General features: G+C 43.5%; 1 protein-coding gene across 1 annotated transcript in view; it reads right to left on the bottom strand.

Moving 5' to 3' along the window:
* pex5la (peroxisomal biogenesis factor 5-like a) overlaps positions 1 to 27,685 on the bottom strand; it is a 302,502-nt gene that overhangs the window by 185,226 nt on the left and 89,591 nt on the right. Inside the window, exon 2 of the mRNA XM_070883494.1 lies at positions 23,625 to 23,729. Coding sequence (XP_070739595.1) covers positions 23,625 to 23,729 — 105 coding nt within the window. The remainder of the gene's footprint in view (positions 1 to 23,624; positions 23,730 to 27,685) is intronic.

Below are 27,685 nucleotides of genomic sequence, written 5' to 3'. Positions count from 1 at the left end.
ATCAAGACCGCAGCTTTCTCATCTTTATCTTTCTTCTGTTTCTCCACCAGATGGCGGGTAAGAGACCCTTCCGGCCCCCATTTGAGGTTATTTGGTTTACTGGCCATTTCTGGGTAGGACTAGAACTGTTAGGAATCTACTCTGAGGTCCGCCTTTTACCTGCCGCAACTTGTAGTAGACCGTCTCCTGGCTTGCCGTCGGGTCACGAGTCTGTCACAACGTTTATATATGTAACAAGCTTATGATACAATTCTTAACTACGTTAAGCAATTTCCGACAGCGCTCTACGTATCCTTAATGAACTACCTACCACCATTTTTCCTATTGGTCCGACCCTGTTCACAGGTTTGGTCTCTGTTGGTCGCTGTGCACCGCCTGGTCCCCGGGGTATATTTCAAATCACACTACTGGGTCCGGGAGGTGTCGCTCGGTATCACGATCCCACGGTCTAAGTGCGTTCCCTACGTCTACTTAATTCCTGGCCGTCACGTGGGACGAAGTCCACTTAATTCAGGCTCAGGCTAGGCGTTTGAGATATTAGACTGTCTCCTCGTGTCGATCAACCGGCATCCACCTTCAACACCCTTTATAATACTTTTTTTTTTAACTATACTCACCCGGTTACTCCAAGGACGTCCTGCCTACTAAGCCACTGTTAGCGCAAATGTTTTCCCGGAAGAATCACTCAACACTCTGGGTCGGTTCCAACATCAAAACGGCCTTTATTACGCCGGCGGGAGAGAGCTTCTGCTCCAACTCCAGGCACTCCACTCCACCAAACAAAGAAATTCATTGATATTTATATGTTTTACAATAGTTCATTACAATTACTCAGCCCATGTTGACTGGACACAATCCAATCATAACGACTATAAATTACAAATTGATTCCACTAGGCCAATGGAATTGGCCCCCAGGCACCAGGGGACTGTGTGATCATCTCATGTTTAGCTGGGGATTACTCATGGCCTCGTGATATTCTCCAGACCCCCTTATCTCTACTGTCCTTGGGTTCTGCTTGCGCCTAACCTCCTTATCCTTACACAGTCACAGGAAATTCTTTGTTCAGTATTCTGCTAGGACATCTTGTCTGTGGTTTGTTGATTAAGGACGTTCTGCTGAGCTTGCCCTTTCTAGTGTTCCTATACACGGAACTGCAGTGTCATCAGCTACCCAAAAATGTAGCCAAGCTAACTGTTAGCTGAATTCCTCTAGTGCTTTGCGGAATCCCTGGCAGCCATTTTATATCTGGCTACCATTTTACACATACATACATGCATACATATATTCAGCAGGTGCCTTTGCCTTTGAAAGTTCCCTACAACACACACCATCGTATGACACCTTGACTACTGCACTGCAAATCACTGGTATGAGTTCTTTAGTGCAGGTACACAACTTGGCATTGACTGGACTCAGCTTTGGCTTCACAGCCTCATTGTCCCACAGCTTGTCGAATGTCCTTTGGCTCATTATCGACTGACTCGCACCCATGTCCAGCTCCATTGATACAGGCACGCCATTCAGCTTCACATTAACAATTATTCGGCTGGCTCTTTGCCAAGAACGAATACAGACCATACACTTCCTCCTCGGGTTGTGTATCCGGGCCAGCACTAGACTGGTAATCATCAACAATGTGATGAGCAGCAGCACGCTTGCTCAGTTGTGGGCACATTCTCTGAAGCTGCCCCACTTTCGAACAGCCATTACAGGAGTATTGTTTAAACCGACACTGATGAGACCGATGATTGCCCTCAGGGTGAAGTCAGATTCGTACCAGTTGGCGGACTCTGAACAGCTACAGGTTTCACATAAGCAGTCGAGTCGGCCCTGCCATAAGTTGCTCTGCCAGACGACACAATCTTGTTTACAGTACCTGCCGTGGAGCTCCAACTCTTCGATGATATCTGCCTCAAATTATCATCAGTTGTTATGGGCAGTCGCGATGGCCTTTCTCAAGTCCAGCTTCTCTTTGGCCAATAACTTCTGGAGAATCACATCATGGTTGATGCCTATCACGAAGAAATCTCGCAGCATGTCTTCTAACATATTCCCGAACTTACACGGCTCAGCAAGACGTCGTAGGTCGGCGACGAATCCCGACACATCCTGACCCTCAGCACGAACATGCGAATAGAAGCGATAGCATGAGATGATGATCCCCTCTTTTGGCTTAAGATGGTCACACACCAAAGCTCACAAATCCTCGTACTCTTTGTTTGTTGGACGTAAAGATGAGAGAAGATTCTTCATGAGACCGTAAAATTTTGGACCACAAACGGTGAGGAAAACTGTCCTGCGCCGAACTGCGTCAGCTTCTTCCTCCATTTTGTTGGCCACGAAATACTGATCCAGACGGTCGATAAAATCCACCCAATTCTCGCCCTCGACGAATTTCTCCAGAATTCCAATAGTGCCCATTGTACATGCGAAGGTTCTTAAGTTACCTCGTTGCCAAATGTAATGACTCAAGAGTCTTGTTACTGTAAACTGCCTCAGGTGTAAACCTGATCCAACTTTATTCATGCCCAAAGTACCCGCGTGACATAGTACCCGCGCTTATATACCAGTGACCGCGCACACGCGCATACAGCCCACTGACCTTCGACAGTGGCGCCCTCTGGTGTCTGGTGACTCCAAGCATCAATACATAACAGAATAGTTCCAACCAGAGTTGGCAATCCTAATTACATAAGCGCATGTAATATTTACTTTAGCTGTTTTTCTCCTTAGTAACATAGGACTATAGGAAGAGAATAGACCATTGAGCCCCTCGAGCCTATTCTGCCATTCAATGAGATCATGGCTGACCTACGACCTAACTCCATACACCTGCCTTTGGCCCATATCCCTTAATACCTTTGGTTAACAAAAAGCTATAACTCTCAGATTTAAAATCAACATTTGATCTAGCATCTATTGCCTTTTGCGGAAGAGAATTCCAAACTCTACCACCCTTTGTGTGTAGAAGTGTTTCCTGATTTCACTCCTGAAAGGTCTGGCTCTAACTTTTAGACTATGCCCCCTAGTCCTAGAATCCCCAACCAGCAGAAATAGTTTCTCTCTATCTAACCTATCTGTTCTCCTTATTATCTTGAAAACTTCAATCAGATCAACCTTTAACTTTCTAAATTCTAGGGAATACAACACTAATTTGTGTAACCTCTTCTCATAACTTAACCCTTGAAGTCTGGGTATCATTCTGGTAAACCAAGCTGCACTCCCTCCACGTCCAATATAACCTTCCTAAGGAGTGTGACCAGAACTGCTCAAAGTACTCCAGGTGTGGTCTAACCAGGGTTTTGTATAGTTGCAGCATAACTTCTACCCCCTTGCATTCTAGTCCTTTAGATATAAAGGCCCGAATTCCATGAACCTTTTTATTTATTTTCTGCAGATGTTCATGACATTTTAATGATCTATGTATCTGGACCACCAAGTCTCTTTGGGCCTCCACTGTTTTTAGCTTTTCACTATTTAGAAAGCATCCTGTTTTATCCTTTTTAGGTCCATAGTGGAAGACCTCACATTTGCCTACACTGAAATCCATTTTCCATGGTTTTGCCCATTCACTTAATTCATATAGGGTTGGAAATTCAGTTGGAGGCTACTTAGGGCGCGAATTGCGACAGGAAGGTAAAATTTGTATGGGCAAATGGGGGTTTGTATCTGCAGCCACAAAATTCAGCAGTTGGGCCCTAAGTGTGGAGCAGAGCACTAAGGGAAGCGTTTCACACCTCTCTTAGGGCACTAGGCTGGCTCACTAATTGAAAATTCATTGCTAAAGAGCCGGTCTTGGAGTGCCCCAAGAGAGGCTTCCCTGGAAAAGAAAATCATCAAAAAAAAATGCAAAAGACATTTCCAATACCTTACTCACCCCACAAAGATAAAATGCAAAACAAAAAAATAATCATGTAGTAATTTCTTCCCTCACCGCTGCTGGAACAGCTTGGACGCGCTACGGGGTCAACATGAGGCAAAAATCATAGTGCTGTCGAAACCGAGGGCGTTGCACACCAGCTTGATGCTCCCAGGTGGTACTGGTCAGCGCCACAGGCACCAGCACCCTGAATGTGCCGAGCAGCGCGAATGCCGGTGCTCGTGGCTCTGACCCCATTAGCGCTCCTGTTTCAACCCTTTGCAGGGGCGCCAAGGACCAAAATTCTACCCCATAGTGTCTATATAGTGTCTGGGAGGTTATTTCTTATGTCAATCTTACTCTAAGACTCAGCAGATTGATATGAGGCCCATTTAATGATGTGCCCCATTCAATACTAATGCAATTCCTTAGGTTTAATGGCCAATTGCCACTGGGACTCAGCTTGATACAAATAGACAGCAAGTATATTTATCACTGGATTATTAAGTTGTTTAACTATGCCCATTATGTTAAAAGCTATTTCAAAGAACAGGATGAATACACTTTTGAATAAAACATCAAGATAAATGGTGCAAATTCTAAAAATGGTTATTATAATAGGCAAACGCAGATGGCAAATAGTCACAGCTCAAATTAGACATGATTAAAACTTTAGATTATAATTAAGCTGACACTTATCAAGAAGGTACTGGCATACACTTTATAGAGACTGGCTTGCTCCTGTCTTATTAATTGATGTATATTAAAAGAAAATCAGTTACATGTGCAGAGATTGCATTTATGTTTCTACAACCTGACTTACCAGTTCCAATTTATGAACTTATATAAAGAAATTGTACGAGATGATCTACTTGGCAAAAATAAGCTATTGCAATAGTCTTTAAAATCACTCCTTGTGATTCAAATGAAGATTAAATAGATGATGTACTGTGCTGTTAAAAGTTATGATGCAAATGAGAAGCCCTAAGAGACGACAAAAACAATGACAGCTTAACTCTCCAAATGTTCAGCTTGTAAAAGAAAAACATAAAGCAACACAGCCAGACCATTATATAAAAATAAGCCTTGAAATGATAAAAAGGAAGATAAAGAGAGATAAGAAGGGAACAGATTAATTCAAGTATATTTTGAGAAGATAGTCGAACTAATTAAACGTGGCAGACTACCAACTCACCACACATTTCATTTGACTTTTAATAGCAGCAATTAGAATGTGTACACAATTCTGGTTATCACAGCATAAAAAGAATATTGCAGTCATTGAAAGAATGCAGAAGAGAGCAACCAGAATGATTGAGGGGACAGACGGATGGGATTATGAGGGCAGATTATGTAAATTGGACATGTTCTCACTGTAAAGTGATATGATTGCTGTTTTTATAATTCAAAGGGACTAGATAATGTAACTCTTTTTCACCTTCTCCAGAACAGTAGAACCTGAGAACACACCTTATGCTTGAAGAGGGGTAAGTTCAAAACTAATATGTGTAAACATTATTTAAGTGCGTAAGTGGTCAATCTATGGAACAGGGTCCCTAAGGAGATGATGGACGCAGTTAGTATTGATTCTTTCAAATGAAAATTAGATAGATTTCTTTCAGAAAATAATATATTAAGATACAGCATATGAGTAATATGAGATATGACATTTGGTAAGTGTAGCATGCTTGGGAGCTTTCCACCACTGGCATTTTCCTCGCCTCATGTCTGGGTCTGTTGTACAGTAATTGATAAAAATTGATTGCTATGATTAGTCAACAACTCCATTATTGTTGTATCATGCGAATATCAGGATAATAGAAGGTGAACTAGATGGACCTTGGTCTTTTATCATCTAGCAATTCCTAGGGCTAGAAATTTGAGGCGATAACTTTTGCGGGAGTGCAAAAGTATCGCCGGGCGTTACGCAATTGATTCCGACGGAAACTTATGACTTAGTGCTTCAAGAGGGATGTGGAGCACTAAATCAAGCACTACCACTTCCCTTAGAGCGCTAAAGGGAGCGAGAGAGGCAGAGTGCTGCACAATGTTCCGTGCAGCGCTGACAGTTTCACAGGCTCCTTTCCTCCTTTAAAGGGAAGGGCCAATGCTGTGGTCATTGGAGGCTAAGGCTGGAAATGGTCATCGGCAGCACCTGTGATACATGCAGATCAGCCCTAAGCACTCAGAGAGTCCAGGGCAGATCAGTCGTGGGTTGCAAAAAAGTCAAAAAGCAGCACATTGGGGATATAAATAAATTTTGGCCTACCTGACCACCACTGCCTTTAATTAGCGCTCCCGAAGCGGCTGGCCGAGGTCACAATGTCGCCTGCAGCTGCCGCTGTTGACGCCCGGTGATGCTGCAGGGGACGGAAGTGAATTTTACATCTGGGGCGGTGACAGAGTGCTGTCCCCCTGGATGATGTCATGATCTCCGGGGCGCAGGAGATTGAGGTGATACATTTTATCGCCAGTGCTAATCTGCCATGGAAGTTTGCGGGCATCGGTAATTTCACCACACCCGGTCGATAAGCCTCTTGTGCCCCATTATTCACCCCGGAGGTGCTAACAGGAGGCACATCTGACCATTTAATTGGATGGGGGTGTGGGGCGGGCACAAAGCAATTTCAACAACACCAGGAACTTGGATTTATATGTCAACTTTAAAGTAGTAAAACATCCCAAGGTGCTTCAGAGGAGCATTATCAAACAAAATTTGACACCGAGCCACAGAATTAAATATTAGGAAAGGTGACCACAAGCTTTGTCAAAGAGATAGGGTTTTAAGGAGCGGTGTAGAGAGGTAGTGAGGTGGAGCTGTTTAGGGAGCGAATTTCAGAGCTCAATGGTGGAGTGATGAAAATTGGGGATGCACAAGAGGATATAATTGCAAGAGCGTGGAAATCTTGAAGGGTTGTAGGGCTGGAGGAGGTTACAGAGATAGGAAGAGGTGAGGCCTTGGAGGGATTTGAAACCAAGGGTGAGAATTTTAAAATCGAGTTGTTGCTGGACTGAGAGGCAGTGTAGGTCAGCGAGCCCGGGGGTGATGGGTGAACGGGACTCGGTGCGAGTAAGATACAGGCAGAGATTTGGATGAACTGAAGTTTACAGAGGGTGCAAGATGGGGGGCTGGCCAAGAGAGCTTTGGAATAAACAAGTCTAGAGGTAAGAATAGCATGGATAAGGGTTTCAGTAGCAGATAGACTGAAGCAGGGGTGAACAAGGTGATGTTAGGGAGGTGGAAGTAGGCGGTAGGAGGATATGGGGTCGGTAGCTCAGCTCAGGATCAAATTGGATGCCAAAGTTGTGAACAGTCTGGTGCAGCCTCATACAGTGATCGGAGAGAGGAGTGGAGTTAGTGGCTAGGGAATGGAGTTTGTGGCGGGGACCAATGACAATGGCTTCAGTTTTTCCAATATTGGAGGAAATTTCTACACATCCAATACTGGCTGTCAGAGAAGCAGAGTGACAAATCAAAGACATTGTTATAACTGTTCAATAGTTGGAAATTGTTGAAAATCTGCTGCTTAAAGATAGTAATTTAACAGAGCATTTACATGCAGTGGCTTAGTGCAATAAAATTGTATGTAAATATTCCATATAAATTTTTCCACAGCAGGATTTTATTGTGTTTAGTCAAAGTGGAATATATTTGCTGCAGTGTCTGTAGCATATGAAAACAGTTTGAAGTCCTACAGCTGCAATAGTTTAGTTTAGATGATAGTGCACTTAGTGGGAGCAGTTTTCACTTTTGGCCGTTCAACCAGTCACTCGTACCCACGGTAAAGAGGTGGTTGTTATTTTTGAGGCCCTCATCACTTGCACTGAGCCGGTGAGCTGCAGGGTGTAAACAGTCATCACATGGCTATTCCAATGGACCAAGGTAGCCAATAGCCACAACACAGCAATACTTGCATACTAAACAGCGGATGCAGCATGCTATATACAGAGTTAAGCAATCCCACAACCAACGGTTCAGGTCAAAGCTCTGGGGGCAGAAATTGCCCCTTTCCTTAAGGCCTCTTACCACCGGAAATCGGTGGCCACGCTGCGGAGTGCAATGGCCACAGATTTTGCGTGAAATGGCCATCATTTAAAAAATTCCGCTCCTGCGGTATCCCGGCGGTGACCTGTTCCCCACCCCCCCCCACCGCTCCGCTGCCGCCGATTCTTCCTAAGTGCGTAATAAGAGCGCGCACCGCTGATATTCCCCCCAATGGCGAATTTCCACCGAAAAAATCTTGCTGCCGCCGCACGGTGCCAAGAGCTGCTTTTTTCTGCCGGTGCAGTGAGGCTCTAGTCCTTGCAAAATGCTGGCGCGGCTCCCATTAAAGCGGAGGCCATATTGCCACCATGTTTTCTTTTGTCAGCCGACTCTCAGGTCGGGCCGAAAATTATGCCCCCGGGTTTGGCCGAAACCCTCCCTAATGGCCCAGTGGACCGAACTTAAATAATTGCGCAGGCTCTCCCCTTTAAGTGAAGGGGAGAGCTGTGGTGATGCGGCGTCGTGATGACATCATCAGCGCTACGCTGATGACTGACAGCGGCAGCCACTCCACCGTCCCCAACTTCCGCCCCTCTAGTGTGCTCACCACCGCACTTCTGCCCGACTGACTTACGGTCCGCCAGAAAGAAAAACCAAACAGCGGAATTTCGCTCGAGGCCACCGCATCCACTGCACCGGTAAAAGCAACAGAAACAGGGTAGGTGTGCCCCGTTTCCAGCGGTGGCCAATTTCGGCGCCCTGAAGTCCAGCCACATCCAATTGTGAATGATGGTGGACAATTAAGCAACTACTGTGTGGTGAAGGATCCATGAACAACCCCATCGTCAATGATGGCGGAGCCCAGCACATGAGTGCAAAAGAAGGCTGAAGCGTTCGCATTCATCTTCAGTCAGAAGTGCCAATTGGATGATCTTTCCTGGCTTTCTCCTGACGTCTCCACGATCACAGATGCCAGTCTTAAACCAATTTGATACACTCCACGTAATATCAAGAAATAACTGAGTGCATTGGATACAAAAAAGCCTATGGGCCCCAACAACATCCCTGCTGTAGTGCTGAAGATCTGTGCTCCAGAACTCGTTGAGCCTTTAACCAAGTTGTTCCAGTACACCTATTGTACATTGAAACAATGCAAACTTGATATTGGGGCGTAATTTTAACTTTCAGAAATGGTGTAATACTAGCGATAGTGGATTGGCTGACCATACACCCCGTCAGATTTTTCTATCCATTGACTTCAATGTATCTATTGTGAATACATTGAATTATGCAGTGCGAAGTTAACCTTTTGAAGGATCATGTTGCATGATATTTGATATATAGTTTTTTTGCTCCTCAGCATAGATTTTCTCGTCATTGTTAGTTCAACACTGGTTTTGACTATTTGCTTTAAACAGGTTAAAGGGAGTTAAAATAACACCAATCAAAATATCAAGGCTATAATGTTTTAACTTTCTTGCATACTTTTTTCATCTTGTCTATTGTAATACAAACATACAAAAAGAAAATGGAGAAAAGATTGTCAATACTCTATCTATTTGCGCACTACCCTCCCTAACCCCTCTTAATTTTAACTCTTGGGAGAGCAAAAAAAAAAGGAATATAAACTATGGACAATTTTAGTAAAACTCTAAAATGGCTTCCTGGCTCCTAGAAGCTCTAGAAGAACATGCTCACCCTTGATGACACATGTCTAAATATGGGCCAACTTTCCTCAAATGTTATGTCTAAAAGGTTAAGAAATTATGCTAAATCTATGTGTGGTAATGGGTCAGCTCACTGTATGGCAGCAACTCACCAAGACCTCAACACATAGATTCAGGTGCACACCAGGTCAAGTGTAAGGAGCACCCTATTGATAGCAGCAGAAAATTGCATAGAAAGGAAATTTAAAATACTAGCTAGAATACTAATAGCAGCTCGTAGTGGGGATGATTTTGACTTGGATGATAGCGTAAAAGGGGCGATATTGGATCATCCACCCCGATTTTCAGGAGAGATGTATAATGGGTGGCTAATCGGATATTGCCGGTTTTACATAATCGTCCAGTCAAAATTACCCCCAGTGAATTACAGAGAGTCCAGCCCATAATTAAATACAGAAATGTTTTCTTTGTACAAAAGCATTAGACAGAGAAAATAAGAAAGACAGAAACCTTACTTGAAATAACACCTGTATATTTAACACAATATGGATCCTATGATGGAAAACACATGATAATGCCCGGCACTAGCTTAATTAAAAGTAGACTGGCGTCCTCAGGAAGGAAAGATAAGTAGCCTGAGTAAGTGGAAAGCAAGATGTTTGAAAATTGAAGTAATCTTCATCCATGTCGATCAATGAAAGTATTGTTAATTTATCTATTATTCATGTCATTGCAGTTTAGAGATGTAAAAGATACACGTGAACAAAGCATGATCAGGTTATGCTGGGCCTACCATATATGGAAACTGTGATAAAAAATGTAACAGTTAGATAGCTCTTTAGTTATGGGAATTTCGATTTGACCGGTGAAGACTGAGCCCAAGAACTGTAACTCAAAAGGTGGGTGCTAAAATCGATAAGGCACGAAAACGATGCACGATCTGCCCGCGCCCATTGGAAGTAATGCAGGCAGCACATGAAATTCATGCTGCCTGCTAAATAACATGATTGCAGATCTGAGCCCAGCAGTGAATGCACTGCTGGTTGGCTCAGTACTCAGTAGGGGCCCAATTTTGTGGGAATTGTGATCTCTATTTAAAGGTTGCTTGCAGAGTGAAACTGTCTGCACTTCTTAAAGGGGAGGTGCTTTCTGAGTCTGAGAGAAGCACCTCATTCTTAATGGATCTAAGGAAAGGTGAAGTTACCAGTGTCACAATTGGACAGAGAAAGGGTTCTCAGTTTTCAGACTCAGCATTGGAGGCCTTAGTGCAGGAGGTCGATAGGAGGTGACAGGTCCTTTACCCGTAGGTAGCCAGGATGCCCTCCAAACAGACTGTACGAAGAAAGTGGGAACAGATTGCTGAAGCGGTTTATGCCACCAGTCTTTCCCCTAGGACCTGGATCCAGTGCTAGAAGTTGTTTAATGACCTCACACTAATGGTCAAGGTTAGTGAATGCATCTTCAAATGTCATATCCCACCAACTGCTCCACTAGCCTTACACACTGTTCAATGCACCACACTCCATTACTCACCTACCAACAATCTCTATCAATTGCAATTCATACCTCACAATTATAGCTTCACTTCACCCACTTACCACTGTTGCAAACCTCACACTGATATCTCACACCATGCACACAATGCCAGCTATTCAACCATGACAATCATATCACCCAAACACATTGCTCCACACTCAGTGACACACTTCCCTTTCTCTTACAGGCAAAGGTGCTGCATAATCTGCACCAGCAGCAGCCAACAGACAGGGGGGGCAAGCACGGCTGCAGAACCTTGACCCAGCTGGAGGAGCCAGTTCTGGATATAATTGGATGGTCCATCACTGAGCCCGTGGTGATTGGCGAGGCTGAAAGCATTGATGATGACGGTATGCTCATACCTAATCCTTCTTCTCACATCTGACTTCCCTCTCATCTCACAATGTTTTTCTTGCTTACAAGCTGCTGATGGTGTAAGCATGCACATCTTGTGTTCCCCCCTCCCCTTACCCCAACCCAACTGTTGTGCCATTCTTCTTTCAGAATACTTAGGAGCTGCACCCAGCTCAGCCTGTGAATGAAGAACTAGAGGAGGAGAGTGATAGAGAAGAAACACCCATCACTCAATCTGACACTCCCAGGCATCAGCTCAGATACTGTGTAAACTTTAGAGGATAATAGAGGTGGGATCGGCATGTGGTGAGTCACTGGGCACAAGTGGGCTGCAGCCAGGCCAGGGGGAAAGGGTAGTGCAGGTGCCAGCTCCCCGGAGAGTGAGGTCACATGAGCAGAGGATTTTGATGGGGCAGCCTTCAGAAGAAGAGTGATGGGCATGCACACAGAAATGCTTGGTGCAATGGCAGGCCTACCAGAGAGCCTCTTGTCACTGTCAAGGAGCATGGAGGGGTCCAACGCCATGCACAGAGCTTTACACAGAGCTTGGAGCCCATGATTTCTTGGATGGAAGTGATAAGCAAGTTTATTAGAGCATTAATACAAAAGCAAAATACTATGGATGCTGGAAATCTGAAATAAAAACATAAAATGCTGGAAATACTCACCAGATCAGGCAGCAGCTGTGGAGAGGAGGAAAGAACAAAAGATAAGTCCTGTGATAGGGTGAAAGGCAGGAGAGATTAATTAACAAAAGGTATGATTGTACAAAGCCAAATGAGATGGTAATGGGACAGGCGAATAAATAAAAGATGGGCCTAGAAGAAATGGAAATAGCAGAATCCTCAATAGCTGCCATCTGAAAAATTACGGCAGAGATTATGGTCTGAAATTGTTGAACTCGATGTTGAGTCCAGAAGGCTGTAAAGTGCCTAATCGAAAGATGAGAGGCTGTTCCTTGAGCTTATGTTGAGCTTCATTGGAACAGTGTAAAAGGCCGAGACAGAGCGGTCAGAGTGGGAGTGAAGTGGAGAATTAAATTGACAGGTGACCAGAAGCTCGGGGTCACGCTTGCGGAAAGCAGTCTGCATTTGGTCTCCCCAATGTAGAGGAGACCACAATGTGAGCAGCGAATATAGTATATTAAATTGCAAGAAGTACAAGTACATTGCTGTTTCACCTGAAAGGAGTGTTTGAGGCCCTGGATGGTGGAAAGAGAGAAGGTAAAAGGACAGGTGTTGCATCTCCTGCGCTTGGACATGAAGGTACCGTGGGAAGAGGAGGGGTGTTGGAGGTGATTGAGGAGTGGATCAGGGTCCACTAGAGCATTTGTAGACCCAATCATGATGCTGGGTGTGATGAATGTCTTGAATTTCATTGCAGCACAAGTGGAAGCAATCCAATGGAAGTGAATCAGGGCCACTGGCAGAGACATCATCGCTCTGCTCTGATGCTGTAGGTGTGGTTCCCAGAGGTAGCAGAGTTCCTTGATGAAGCAGAGCTGCCTTACACACTGGTCCTGGTTTAGGTGCAGGTCGGAGAAGTGTGACCTGAAGACCCTAGGTAGGTATAGCCTCCTGCTGAGAGCCCTCCACCCCTCCTACTCCTCCCTCTGAGAGCAGCTTGTCCCCTTTGCTGCCTCTGCTCCATTTCTCTGATATGCAGCAGCACGAGGAGAACTGCAACTAGAGCCCCCATGACTCAGAGGCCATCCAGTAGCAGCCACCCAACATCCAGCAGCACTCCCTGCACACTTTAACAAATTTATAAATGTCTTCCAGCAAGCTAGTATTCATATAATCTCTGCAAGAGCTTGTACAAGAGAAATAATCAACACCTACAAGTTGGTTGCATCCCTTTAAATAGCACTGGTGGGGGAATCCCTCAACTCTTTTGAGAGGAAAAAGTAAACATTAAATCAAGTGCCCCCCGATCTGGGGGACACACCAAACATTTTTCAAGGCCCTTTTTTGGGGGAATCCCTCATGCAGTTGAACACAGGTTCAGCTGTGCTTGTTTAGGAGAGGGCATTGATTGGAATGCGGATATTAAAAATAGCACGTCATGTGACAAATTAGCATTACACGCTGATTGACGCCACAATCTGCCTACTCTGCATATTGCCGGTGCACACATGTCCCATCCACACTATTGCCCTCACCAAGATGGGCCATGCTGGAAGTGGGTGGAAACGAGACGGCCACCATTTTTTTCTCAAAACCGGCTTTAACTACCGCTGCTGAGGTGCTGAATGGGGGCCATTGTTTCCCCTATGAAGCTTGCTTGGTTTGTAAGTATTTTACTTTGTTTGAGGTATTAATGCTTTGAATAAATGAACTTTGCTTGTGAGTAAATTCTTTTGATTTCATTTATTGAACTCACAGAAATAAAACTCGCTAGTTAACAAGAGAAAAATTAAAGGGGAGTGTCACAAAAGTTCTGAAAGCCTTCAGAAAGACTCAAAAGGCACATTGATCCATTAGTAGCAGGTGGTGATTGAAAGGTGACAGGCTAAAATGAAGGCAAGGGAAGCCTAATGTGTACACTTGAGGCTGCAGCTAAACAGTTCAGTTACTGGTTAAGGTGCCTGTAAGCAGTCAGGTGTCCTTCCAGAGACACAAATACACCAAAGAAAAGGAGAGCAAAGTAATATAATGGCAAATATCCACATTACAGTCAATGTAACTGATGGAAAGTGCAAGATGTTTACTGTGGTGTCCATGCACCGTACTACAAACTCACACGAGGCATGTACTGCAGACACAGTCACTACGTGACCTTAACCTTTATTCTTAGGACCAAGGAGTGCTGACCCTGGGTGGGACCCCTCCTTTTATACCTGGAAACCCAGGTGAGGAGTGTCTCCCACAAGTTTACCCCCTGTGGTCAGGGTGTGCATTTCTAGGGTATAAGTACAGTGGACAGGAGTTGCATGAAGGTTACAGTTACATGAAGATTACCGTTGCATGATGGTTACATACATGACATCACCTCCCCCCCCCCCCCCTTACGGCTTTTTGTGTCAAAGGTTAAGTCTTTCAGGTGGTCGATGCTCTCTCGTGGAGTGCCGCAGTTGTGGCTCTGGTGGCTGAGCCTCGACATGTGTCTGTCACCTGACGTGATTCCGGCCTGCTCGGGCTGGCTGCAGGGACTGTGCATGCTGTGGATTGTCCTCGTTGCTCGTCCACTGGCAGTGGTATGGGTGACATCTCGTGCTCTTCTTCAGGTTCCTCCGTGTCTCTGCTGAGCCTTTTCTTTACTTGGTCCAAGTGTTTGCGGCATATCTGCCCATTGTTTAGTCAGACCACTATGACCCTATTCCCTTCTTTGCCAATTACTGTGCCCTCAAGCCACTTGGGTCCCAAAGCATGGTTAAGAACAAATATCGGGTCATCCATTTCTATACATCTTCCCCTTGAGTTTCGACCATGGAACTCAGTTTGGAACTGGTGCTTGCCCTCAACAATGTCTGCCAGGGCTGGGTGAATGAGGGACAGCCGCGTTTTAAGCGTGCGTTTCATGAGGAGTTCCACTGGCGGGACTCCCGTGAGCAAGTACGGGCGGGACCTGTAGGCCAGCAGGAGGCGCGATAAGCGGTACTGAAGGGAGGGTCCTTGAATGTGAAGCAACCCTGTTTTATGACTTGGACCGCACGTTCTGCCTGGCCATTGGAAGCCGGCTTGAACGGCGCTGTCCGAACGTGTTTGATACCATTGCCCGACATAAACTCCTGAAATTCATGGCTGGTGAAACACGGGCCATTGTCGCTGACCAGGATGTCTGGCAAGCCGTGGGTCACGAAAACCATATGCAGACTCTTCACGGTGATGGATGTCGTGCACGAGTTTAATATGATGCACTCGATCCATTTCGAGTATGCATCGACAACGATCAGGAACATTTTCCCCATGAACGGGCCTGCATAGTCTACGTGAATACGTGACCATGGCCTGGTAAGCCAGGGCCACGGGCTGAGTGGGGCCTCCCTGGGTGCATTGCCCAGCTGGGCACACGTCGTGCACCTGCGAACCCAGTGTTCCAGGTCTGAGTCAATCCCCAGCCACCATACATGTGACCAGGCAATGGCCTTCATTAACACGATGCCAGGGTACTCGCTGTGGATTTCCCTGATGAATGCTTCCCTGCCTTTCTGAGGCATGACTAACCGGCTGCCTCATAGCAGGCAGTCTGCTTGGATGGAGAGCTCATCCATCCGTCTCTGAAACGGTCTGACCTCCTCGGGCACCCAACCCCCAGTCAGGACACATTTCTTTATCATGGATAGGAGGGGGTCTCTGTTGGTCCAGAGTTTGGCGGGTTGTAATGAGGGACCTGCGGTGTCAAAAGCCTCAACGGCCATGACCATCTCAGCGCTTTGCTCTGCTGCCCCCTCGTTGGTGGCCAGTGGGAGCCTGCTGAGCGCGTCAGCGCAATTTTCAGTGCCTGGCCGGTGCTGTATGGTGTAATCATATGCAGCCAGCGTGAGAGCCCATCGCTGTATGCGAGCTGACGCAATGGCATTGACAGACTTGCTGTCGGACAACAGGGATGTTAACGGCTTGTGGTCCATCTCTAGCTTGAACCGTCTACCGAAAAGGTACTGGTGCATCTTTTTCACACCGTAAACACAAGCGAGTGCTTCCTTTTCGACCATGCTGTATCCATGCTCTGCCTGGAAGAGTGATCTGGAGGCATAAGCCATCGGTTGGAGTCGGCCGTCGTCATTACCCTGCTGCAACACACACCCAACCCCGTAGGACGATGCATCGCAAGTTAAAACCAGTTTTTTACAGGGGTCACACAAAGTCAACAGTTTGTTAGAACACAGCAGGTTCCTCACCTTATTGAAAGCCCGTTCTTGACAGTCCTCCCAAAGCCATTCACAACCTTTACGCAGGAGCATGTGTAATGGCTCCAACAATGTGCTTAAGTTCGGCAGAAAGTTCCCAAAATAGTTCAAAAGTCCCAGGAATGATCGCAACTCCGACGTGTTGCCAGGCCTGGGCGCCCGGCGGATCGCCCCCGTTTTTGATTCAGTGGGCCGGATCCCGTCTGCAGCAACCCTCCTGCCCAAAAACTCGACCTCTGGGGCCGAAAACATACACTTGGCCTTTTTCAGCCGCAAGCCTACCTGGTCCAGTCGGTGTAGCACCTCTTCCAGGTTGTGGAGGTGTTCCTCGGTGTCTCGAACCCATTATAAGGATGTCGTCTTGGAATACGATTGTTTCAGGAATGGATTTGAGCAAGCTTTCCATGTTCTGCTGAAAGATAGCTACCGCCGAACGAGTGCCAAACGGACACCTGTTGTAGATAAATAATCCCTTGTGAGTCGTGATGGTGGTCAGAAGCTTGGATTCTTCAGCCAGTTCCTGAGTCATGTAGGCCGAAGTGAGGTCCAGCTTCATGAACAGCTTGCCACCTGCCAGCATGACAAAAAGGTCCTCCGTTCTCAGGAGCGGGTATTGGTCTTGCAGCGACACTCGGTTAATGGTGGCTTTGTAGTCGCCACAAATCCTGACCGAGCCATCTGCTTTAAGGACAGGAACGATGGGACTTGCCCAGTCACTGAATTCAACAGCCTAAATTATGCCCTCTCTGAGCAGCCTGTCCAATTCACTTTCAATTTTCTCACGCATCACATACGGCACTGCTCTGGCTTTGTGGTGCACTGGTCTGGCGTCCGGAGTGATGCGTATTACTACTTTAGTGCCCTTGAACCGGGTTGAAACAGTGACCCGAATTTTTGTAGGACCTGTGAGCATGAACTTCGCTCCACAGATGAAATGGCGTGCACATCCCCCCATTTCCAATTCATCTTGGCTAGCCAATTCCTCCCCAAGAGCGCGGGACCATTCTCTGGGATGATCCAGAGTGGCAGCCAGTTCTGTGATCCATTATGTGTTACCACCAAGTTTGCACTGCTTAGCACTGGGATGATCTCTTTGGTGTATGTCCGTAGCTGCGTGTCAATGCGTTCCAGTTTGGGCCTGCTAGCTCTGTGTGGCCATAGTCTCTCAAACTGTTGGGCGCTCATAATGACTGGCTAGCTCCTGCATCCAGCTCCATGCGCACCGACGGGGATGCCATTCAGTAAAACTTTCATCATCACGGGTGGCGTTTTAGTGTATGAGCTGGACTTCAGCCACGTGAACCCGCTGAACTTCAGTATCCATGGCTTTTCCCCAGTCATCATCCTGCATTGCAGACCCCTAGTCTGGTTCCTCTGTCTCACAGATTAGCCTCGCCACAGCCTTTTTGCACATCCTGGCCAAGTGTCCACTGACGTTACAAATCCTACAGGTATATTGCTGGAACCTGCAGCTTTTCGCAGTATGTCTACCCCCACATCTTCAGCATGAGCTGAGATTGTTGTAAACAAAAGGACTGTTACCAGGCATTCCTCTCTGATTGCCCATTTGGTTGTTTCTAAGCACTCTGATGGTGGGTGTTAATGGTCCCATCGCAGGACGCATTGTTCCTCGTGATGGCGTGAATTGCCGATCCCCTTTCCATTGTCCCTGTTGCGGGACCAGCCTAGAGTCTGTTGCTGCCTGGGTGGTTTCAAAATGCTCTTGCCTGCCTGCGGGGTCCCTCGTCGCGTTCACAATGTTAACTCCCTGGTCCATCACCACGTTGGGACCAGGGCTGCGCATGTAAATTAACTTGGTCTCCTCTTCCCCTGCCATGAATGTCTGAGCTATCAACACCGCCCCTTCTAAAGTCAAGTCCTTGGCCTCTATGATCTTCCTGAAGATCCCAGCATGATTAATGCCCTCAATGAAAAAGTCCCTTAACATCTCCCCCCTGCAGGCGTCTGCGAACTTACAAAGACTGGCCAAGCGCCACAGGTCCGCAACAAAGTTCGAGATGTATTGTCCCTCCTGACGCCGGTGTGTGTAGAACCAGTACTGGGCCATGTGTACGCTACTCGCCGGCTTGAGATGCTCACTGATCAGCTGGCTGAGCTCTTCAAAGGACTTGTCCGCTGGCTTTTGGGATGCGAACAGGTCTTTCATCAGCGTATACGTCTGTGGTCCGCAGGTGGTCAGTAGTGCGCCCTCCGCTTCTCAGCCGCTGTTGCTCCCAGCCAGTCCTTCATGACAAAGCTCTGCTGGGGTCTTTCCATGAAGTCGTCCCAGTCCTCACCCACACAGTAACGTTCCTCTGTGCTACCAGTGGCCATCCCCGTGGTTCGGTGATTCCCGTTTCTCTTCGCCAAATGTGGTGTCCCTGCACCTTACTACAAACTCACACGAGGCATGTACTGCAGACACAGTCACTACGTGGCCTTAACCTTTATTCCCAGGACCAAGGAGTGCTGACCCTGGGTGGGACCTCCCCTTTTATACCTGGAAACCCAGGTGAGGAGTGTCTCCCACAAGTTCACCCCCTGTGGTCAGGGTGTGCATTTCTAGGGTATAAGTACAGTGTACAGGAGTTGCATGAAGGTTACAGTTACATGAAGATTACCGTTGCATGATGATTACATTCAAGACATTTACCTTCCATTTGTAGCCTTTCCAAACAGTTTGAATTGTAGTGGCTGAAGCATACCATATGCTTGGCAGAGGTGTGGTCTGGTTTTCAGATAGAAATGGTGGTATTGAGAATGCTGAAAATGTTTGTTTATATAAGTCCAAAGGGAAAGTTGTCGAGAGGATGGAGGATGAAGGCAGAGGCTGCAGTCTGAGCATGTGCAGTGTGGACATTTTCCCAGGATGTATCAGCAGCATCTAGTCAGCTCAACTGATACAATGCTTCAACCTCTAATATTATCTGATTAGTTTTCAAAATGATTTGAAGTAAAACTAGACAAAATTCAGAAGCTTTATGTAAAGCTTATTTATGTGTTTCTTTTTTTTAAATGTGCATGTGTAGATTGCAAATCCAATTCAAATATGACAATACAGATTATACATCTGTTATAATTTTTGTTTATGATTGAATTATAAACATTGTGAAAAGGAAAATTTGTGTCTCTGTGAATAATAATATTTAAGTGTGCATATTTTACAAAAGATTTGAGTACAAGCTGGAATAATTTAATCTGAGTAAGATTTCAACTTTTAAATAAAATGTATTTATTTTTTACTTCAGAAAATGTCTCAGCTGAGACAGAGATAGACTGACACATGGAGAAACAGTGTCTTTCCTCACCCTAATTAGAAATGTTGCACTTCCCAAAATGAAAACAAATTTTTGAAAGTTTCTCAGGCAAACAGAATAGCTTTGATTACTACCAGTTGTATCCAATTGATATTTAGAAAATGTAAATATTCAAATTAGAGAGAGAGCTAGAGGGAGACAAACCAAGAAATACATTCCAGGAAAAAGACACATACACATATCTAGAAACCAATCACACACCAAATTCAATGTTTAGAGTGATCTCTTAGAAACATAAACCAATGCTGCCAGATCTACTCTTCCTCACTCACTGATGGCAGATCATAGGAATTTTCCTGAGCGAAACCCCACATTCCACCCCCAGTTCTACCAAACCTCAGAATCACCCTCCACAGTAGTGTCAGACCACAGGACCCTTGCTCATGCTGCCAAATCCCAGCATGCCCACCTTAGTGCTACAAAACTCCAGGAGAATGCTCAGGCTGCTGCCAACATCCAGCACCACTCATGTTGCTAAACCTCATTGCTTTCCCCAGTACTGCTAAGTATCAATTACCCACCTTCAACCAGTATATCCTGCATTCCATTGTGTATCCACAGCTTTAAAATGGTTAAGATGGAAAATCAATACAAATAAATATAGGTAAGGAAATATATATAAAGATAAAGGGCATTCATTATCATTTCTTACAGAATAATGAACAGCTGCAGAATTTGCTCCTCAAACTAGTAAAAATTCCAGAAAACTATTGAATAAAAATGAAATTGGACTTATTCAGTTACATAAATCAACAGCATGACATAACATCCCTATTGTTATAAAACAACATATCCTCATGTTCAAAATATAGGGACAACACCAACAGAAGATCTGCTAATATCTTTAATAACTGCACCATTGTTATAGAAATACGTTAAGTATTTTTACATTTTGTTGCTTGCTAGTAATACCAAGTCTTAGCTGAACTATTGACCCCCTTCGCAACATCCTCCTCTTTGTTGAGACATTTAATTAGTGGTTTTTAAAATCACATGCAATCTAGAAAACAGATTTTCTGTAATCTTTTAAATGATATTTTGGGTGAAGTTTTGTGCTTATTAATGTGAGAGATGTCAGTGGTAGGAAGATATATTTTTTCTATTTTTAGCATCCGCTGCCAGCTTCAAAAGCACTCCATGTCAAATAAAAAATTGGTTAGTTGCAGAATAAAACTCCCCATATACTTTTACTCAACCACGTGCCTTAGCCCCAAACTGCATCAGTATGATTTTTATCATTTAATTTCCCATAGCAGCCATTTGTTACTTCTGTCAGCAAGACTAACAATTTAGCCCCATCAAATTCTAGATATATTTGTGCTTTAGACTCAAATTCATCCTGAAATGAACTGAAACTGCCATAACTCATTAAACTTATGGCCCTTTTAACTGATCGTTCTGGGTCAACCCAAACTCACTGAAGGACAATACCTAACCCACTTTATTAGCTAGTCCCCAAAAAAGATATCCTTTAAATAACAGATCAAAATTTTAAGTAAAAATGTAGTGTGGATTATGAATATCATGGCATTAGAAAAATGTCTGAACACATTTAATAATTATATTTTATTGTCTAGCTAAATTTAACATTTTGTATCATTTATTTTTAAGGCAAAAATGTAATCAAAGTCCTTGCAGATTTAATTTAGTTTATCAGTTATCATTACCACTAGAAAATATTGGCCTAGAAATTGGCCCATTTTTGGGTGCAGAATGGGTGGTGCACGGCAATAGTCAGAAGCACCCAAGAACAACCGAAATTGTGCCTCGAGCCTCAGCTTAATATTTAAGGTGAGCTGCAGGCACCTGTCAGGTCCCAGTTGCAGCTTACCAGTCTCTGAGAATTTGGGCCAGCTGCAATGCCAGCAACAACCCTCAGGTAAATCCTGGAGTGGGGGCGGGGGACGGGGAGACAGGAGAATGGGAGCGGGAAGTGAGTGTGGACTACCAGCTGGGGGGGAGCATGCCTGTTCCTCCGAGCTCCAGACAATGGTAAGTTTAAAAAAATACTTATTTTTTGTGTGGCAGCCTCCTGTAATCCCTTGAAGGACCGATGGTTAGGCCACAGTAGGAACCAAAAAACTGTGTAGAGGAGACACGGTGCTTGCTTCGCTCTGCGCTGAGAAATTTCCAGGAGAGGTCCTGAAACAGGCGCTAGGCCCCTCACTTACATATGCAAGGTGCCTAATGCCTATTTTAGGTGACCCTATATGGCATCAGATGTATTTCATACACCCTTGGGGCACAGGAGATTGCACTAAGAAATTGCCTCCATTTTGTCACTAAATTTACTTAAGTATCATAATTGAATGCTTCTTAAATGTGAAACCTTACGCTATGAACAGTTTATTTTTAATATTCCAATTATTTTCAGTTCAAAACCATTTGTTGCTTTAGGCGACATAATTTAAAAGCACATGATGGGTGTGAACATTTGTGTGTGCGTTGGATACATGCCTGCAAAGTGCCTTAAGGAGCCTGCTTGTGGCCTCCTCCGCTGACCCTGTTCAAGTTTGCGGGGTCTGTGAAGGGGATACAAGTAAAGGGGCCTTTGGCAGGTTTAAGGGTCCATCTGGGGCACCCTCATGCTGGAGTGTCTGGAATGTCCAGCAGTCTGCTAGCACAGGGAACTTGTCGAGTCGTCTCATGGAAAAAAAATCCTTGGTGTCTCAGGGGCCTCCTTGTATCAGGAGCCACTTGTTAAAAACATAACTAAATATTTTGAGCCTCACTTGTCTTCAGGGATCCAGGCCCCAATTCTAGCCTGAACCATCAGGTGGGCCTCACATCCACCTGTTAGCGAGGGATGCGTGTTAACCAATCTTACATCTGAGGGCCAGATACACAGTAACTCCCAATTTACGGAATCCTCTTATGATGACCCTGTAGGGGTGGGTGGATGCTCCGCCCCATGCCATACAGAAAACTTTGGCATGAGGCTGGGACTTAGTTTTCGGCTGTTATGTCTGACTCTCACTGTAGTTATGGCAGGAGTTCACCAGAATGGCCACAGATTTTCAGCACCAATGTTTTTACAATCCATTCATGGGAAAGAGCCAAAATTAGGTATACAATTCTATCCCTTTCAATTAATAGAAAAAGGAAATAGTGAAGATTGAATATGTCATTTAATACAGAACTCATTTAGCAGTTTAGAGCTTTGCAAATACCAACAAGGGAATACTTGCGTTAATACTGATATACAATAAAATATTTGGTCTATTAAATAGTATCACATTTAGTTACTACTAGCTAAAACACTGATGTAAAGCCAGTGATGTGTGAAGGAAAGCTTAAAGGCAAGATAAAGTCCATATAGCATATATAAAAGGACAGGACACATTGATAAAATGAACCATCACAAATACAAATGTGAATGTGAAAGGATCAACAATAGTTAATTAGAAAATAAAGCACAAGATTAACCAGATCTACATTATGCTCTGGTGTGGCTTGGCAAGAGGGAAAGAAGATTATTATTTGTGCTATAAATAAGATTTTTGGATGTTTTATTTCACAGGACTACTTTTTATTAAATCAATGAATATTATGCACTTTTAAGGGGATTAAAATTGATTTGACTTATAAGTTATTGTAATGAAGTTCATCTTCAAATTAACGGTTTTTAAATGAACACTTCAGCATCAGTACTGGTATTCAGCCTTCAGTATGCTAAAGGCGAGTAGACTGATATCTGACTCAGACTTTACTTTAATCCAGGTAATGTACCAGAGTGATTCTTGTCTATATTTTGCAAAACTGAGCAGAGCATTTGAGCAAGTTATGGACAAACTAATGTCCCCATAATAATTCTAAAGGATGGGTCCTACTAGAAACATGATTTGAAAGCAATTAACACAGGATGGGGATGGATGTTAATAATAGCACATTTAGGCAAACATTAATTGGATATTGCATCAGTATTAACTGGATTAATCATATGTAAGGAAGAGTCTTTCATCTTAAACTGTGTTTCATAACTTTGTCCTCATACATTCAGCTCACATGACTGAATGACCACATGCCAACTTGATATTGGCATGATGCTGCCCACCTGTGATGTCACAGTGAGGAGGGGTTTTCCTTCTCCAGACTCCTCCCTCGGTATCTCCTTCATCACCATGGTAACACCCTTATCTGCAGCCCTAGCGCCTTTCCCCTACAACAGTGAAATCAACAATGACTTGTGTCAGGAGACTTTAAGCTTTTACTGTTCAATTTTTAACTTTTCTTTTCAACAAATGTTTTTTGACACACTAACACTTTTATAACATTCTTAGAACTGAAATAAATTTTAAGTTTTAAATTGGTAAAAAAAACATTTTTTTTTGTAACCAAAGCATGAAGTGAGCAATGGAAACATCCAAATCATCGTCAGTACATCACTAATATTAACCATGGAACTGCTTGCTACAGATAATCCATTCACAAAAAACATCCATTTTGCTCTCAGGCCAGAAGAAACATTGTACCATGGGTGGAAACGTTATGGCACACAAATTGCAAGGAAATATTAGGGAAAATATTAAAGCTGATGGTGACTAGATTTTTTGTATTATATGGATTTTACTTACTTGAAAATGAAGTTATTAATTTTCTTATCACATTTATCAAATGCAGACACTAATGAAATTCTATTTCTGTTTTTCATTATCCACCTCGCTTCAAGGCTCACAAGAATTTTATTGTAAGCCATTATTTACTCATTTAAAGCTCTGTTATGCACATTTTTAAAAAAATGCATATTTTCATGTAATTTATGAAAAAGCTTTACAGCTTCTTGTGGACATAAGATTTGAAATTTAAAGAATGAGTATCATCAACATGCCCCTGTTCAAAATCAGATGGTTATTAGCTTAAATATACCTTCATTTATTTCAATCATATTTTTTTAATGTTTTTGTTTGAACAATAACAATTGAAGATATCACTGGAGGAAATTAATCAGAAAAATCACTGATGCTGAGAGTGTAAATAACATCAGTAAGTATACAGCTATGGGTGTCTGATATTCAACTTTCTGCATTCATTTATCTCACTCACTGTCAGGCTCAGTGATTTTCTCTTTCACCATTTAAATAGAAATATTCAAAACGAAACACTATTGGGACTGAAATACAAAAAATATATGTTATAGTTCATGGTAATTCTTTGTATTTTTTAAATAATAACTTGAGGTGATACTCACTCTTTAAAGATAGATTTTAAGATCTTTAAAAAATATATATAGTAATTAAAAACTTGATAAAAACAAGTTAAAATATAAATAAATGTGCAAACAATAAGTTTGATTTGTTTTTATGTTAGTCATATAGTATAATCATCAAGGCACTGGAAGAACAATTTCAGCTGAAACCAATGTACTTAGCACACAATTCAGCTATTGTGGAGTGTCAAATTGCTGAATCCTGCAGTTAAATTGCATGTCTACAGCTTAGGTTAGAACATAAGCACATATGAACATAAGAATTAGGAACAGGAGTAGGCATCTAGCCCCTCGAGCCTGCTCCGCCATTCAACAAGATCATGGCTGATCTGGCCGTGGACTCAGCTCCACTTACCCGCCCGCTCCCCATAACCCTTAATTCCCTTATTGGTTAAAAATCTATCTATCTGTGATTTGAATACATTCAATGAGCTAGCCTCAACTGCTTTCCTGGGCAGAAAATTCCACAGGTTCACAACCCTCTGGGAGAAGAAATTCCTTCTCAACTCGGTTTTAAATTGGCTCCCCCGTATTTCAAGGCTGTGCCCCCTAGTTCTAGTCTCCCCGACAAGTGGAAACAACCTCTCTGCCTCTATCTTGTCTATCCCTTTCATTATTTTAAATGTTTCCATAAGATCACCCCTCATCCTTCTGAACTCCAACGAGTAAAGACCCAGTCTACTCAATCTATCAACATAAGGTAACCCCCTCATCTCCAGAATCAGCCTACTGAATCGTCTCTGTACCCACTCCAAAGCTAGTATATCCTTCCTTAAGTAAGGTGACCAAAACTGCACGCAGTACTCCAGGTGCGGCCTCACCAATACCTTGTACAGTTGCAGAAGGACCTCCCTGCTTTTGTACTCCATCCCTCTCGCAATGAAGGCCAACATTCCATTCGCCTTCCTGATTACCTGCTGCACCTGCAAACTAACTTTTTGGGATTCATGCACAAGGACCCCCAGGTTCCTCTGCACCGCAGCATGTTGTAATTTCTCCCCATTCAAATAATATTCCCTTTTACTGTTTTTTTTCCCAAGATAGATGACCTCACATTTTCCGACATTGTATTCCATCTGCCAAACCTTAGCCCATTCGCTTAACCTATCTAAATCTCTTTGCAGCCTCTCTGTGTCCTCTACACAACCCGCTTTCCCACTAATCTTTGTGTCATCTGCAAATTTTGTTACCTGTTCTTAGTGGACCACGATTGGAATGGTTTAACTTTTTCACTTCCATTGACAACAACGTCACACAGAATGCAGTCACTAATGTGCAGCTGTTGTTGTCCACAAAGAACACAACAACTGTATTGTAACAGTAATTCTCTACAGTTGTTATTTGCCAGAATCCAGGATGGAACAAATGTCAGTGAAGCAGCTAGGTGTACTCTGGGCTACCAACACAGAATTATTATTTTTCTTGTTCTATTTAACAACAGAACTCTTTTACAATAGATCTGGGATTGCCATTTGATTAAAGGTTGCTTATGTAAAAATGAAAAATTTATACTCATTAAATATTCTACCAAGACCCCAGATATATTTCTTACTTGATCATTCTTCGAAGAAAAATGTTTTTTTCAGGTTTGCCAGATGCAGATTTATGGTAGTTACCAGCGTTAGTTATGCCTTGTCCAAGTGACCATGCTCAAAATTACAATTTGCATTTCATATTTTGGAGCTGAAGATCTAATTGGTTGTGCTAATGGGTGGCAGGACAAGGGACGACAACATGCTATTTTGGCATTATGCAAAACACCCATTGCCATTTTGTGTGTGATCTCTTGGGCATAAACTACACATGATGGACCACATTTTTAATGGTGAATACAAAATATATTTGTGGGAATTGACAGTCTCAGTTTAATTAGAAATGAGTTCTTATTTTTCATTCTCATGCCAACAACCTATTCCTTTAGATATGATTGATTTCTTTCACAGGAAGGTTTTAGTAAAATGGGGACAATTGGACAAGGTAAAAATTAGTGACCAACATATGAACGCCAATTCCTTTGCACATTCGTAGTGAGTAACAAAAATACCTGCTCCGATAAATATCAAAATATAATAAACAACATAGGCTATTTTGGTAAGACATAACATGCATGTTATATATAGAAGCATTAATAGGCAACATCAGAACAAAAATAGGTTAAAATTTTTTCAATAGGTATTTCATAGTAAATGGAGTTAAACAAAAGAGCACAAATTGAAAATACTCTTAATAATTACAAGAAAATTATTTGTTCTTGGAAGTCACTCAGCCAGTCCTAATAAAATATGTCGAGTAGGTTTAATTACTTAGGTACATGTGAAATAATAACTCTACAGATCAACGTGACCACTGACTTTCTACATCATCACTTATTTATTACAAATGAGTAACTACTATCTAAACAATCCGAATTAGTAGCTATGGAACACCCAGTTGCTTGATTATTATTTATGGCTATAACAATAGTTGCCTGAACTATCTGGCTAAAGATCCTAGATCAAATAGAAAGCCACATGTAACGCATGTATGTGTGAATGTGCATACTTCCTGAAGTAAGCCATAAACTAAAGGATTCTTGAGGAAAGACATGAAATCAGTCATCAAAAATCCTAAACTAGACAGTCCCAATGCTACAGTTATAGACAACAAGTTCTTGAGATGATCTGTGAAGAATGGTGGGAAAGAGTAAATGCCTACAACATGCACAGGAATTATAATGGAACACATTGGCTGCTCATTTGGAGGGATGTCCAAAAGAAGTAGATAGGAATACCTCAGATCAGAGGATCTGAGGATCTCAGCGTGGCCTGGGAAGGTTAGGTGCAAGATAAGCCCTTTTCTTTCACAGGATCAGCCAGATGAGGATTGGGGTGGAGGCCTTTTAGCTGGCAAAAGGTTCCCAAGCCTATGGT

The sequence above is a fragment of the Pristiophorus japonicus genome, chromosome 6, assembly GCF_044704955.1.
Source record: "Pristiophorus japonicus isolate sPriJap1 chromosome 6, sPriJap1.hap1, whole genome shotgun sequence".
Classification (NCBI taxonomy): domain Eukaryota; kingdom Metazoa; phylum Chordata; class Chondrichthyes; family Pristiophoridae; genus Pristiophorus; species Pristiophorus japonicus.
Note: the sequence above shows the minus strand (reverse complement) of the source record. Positions and strands in the feature narration are given on the sequence as shown.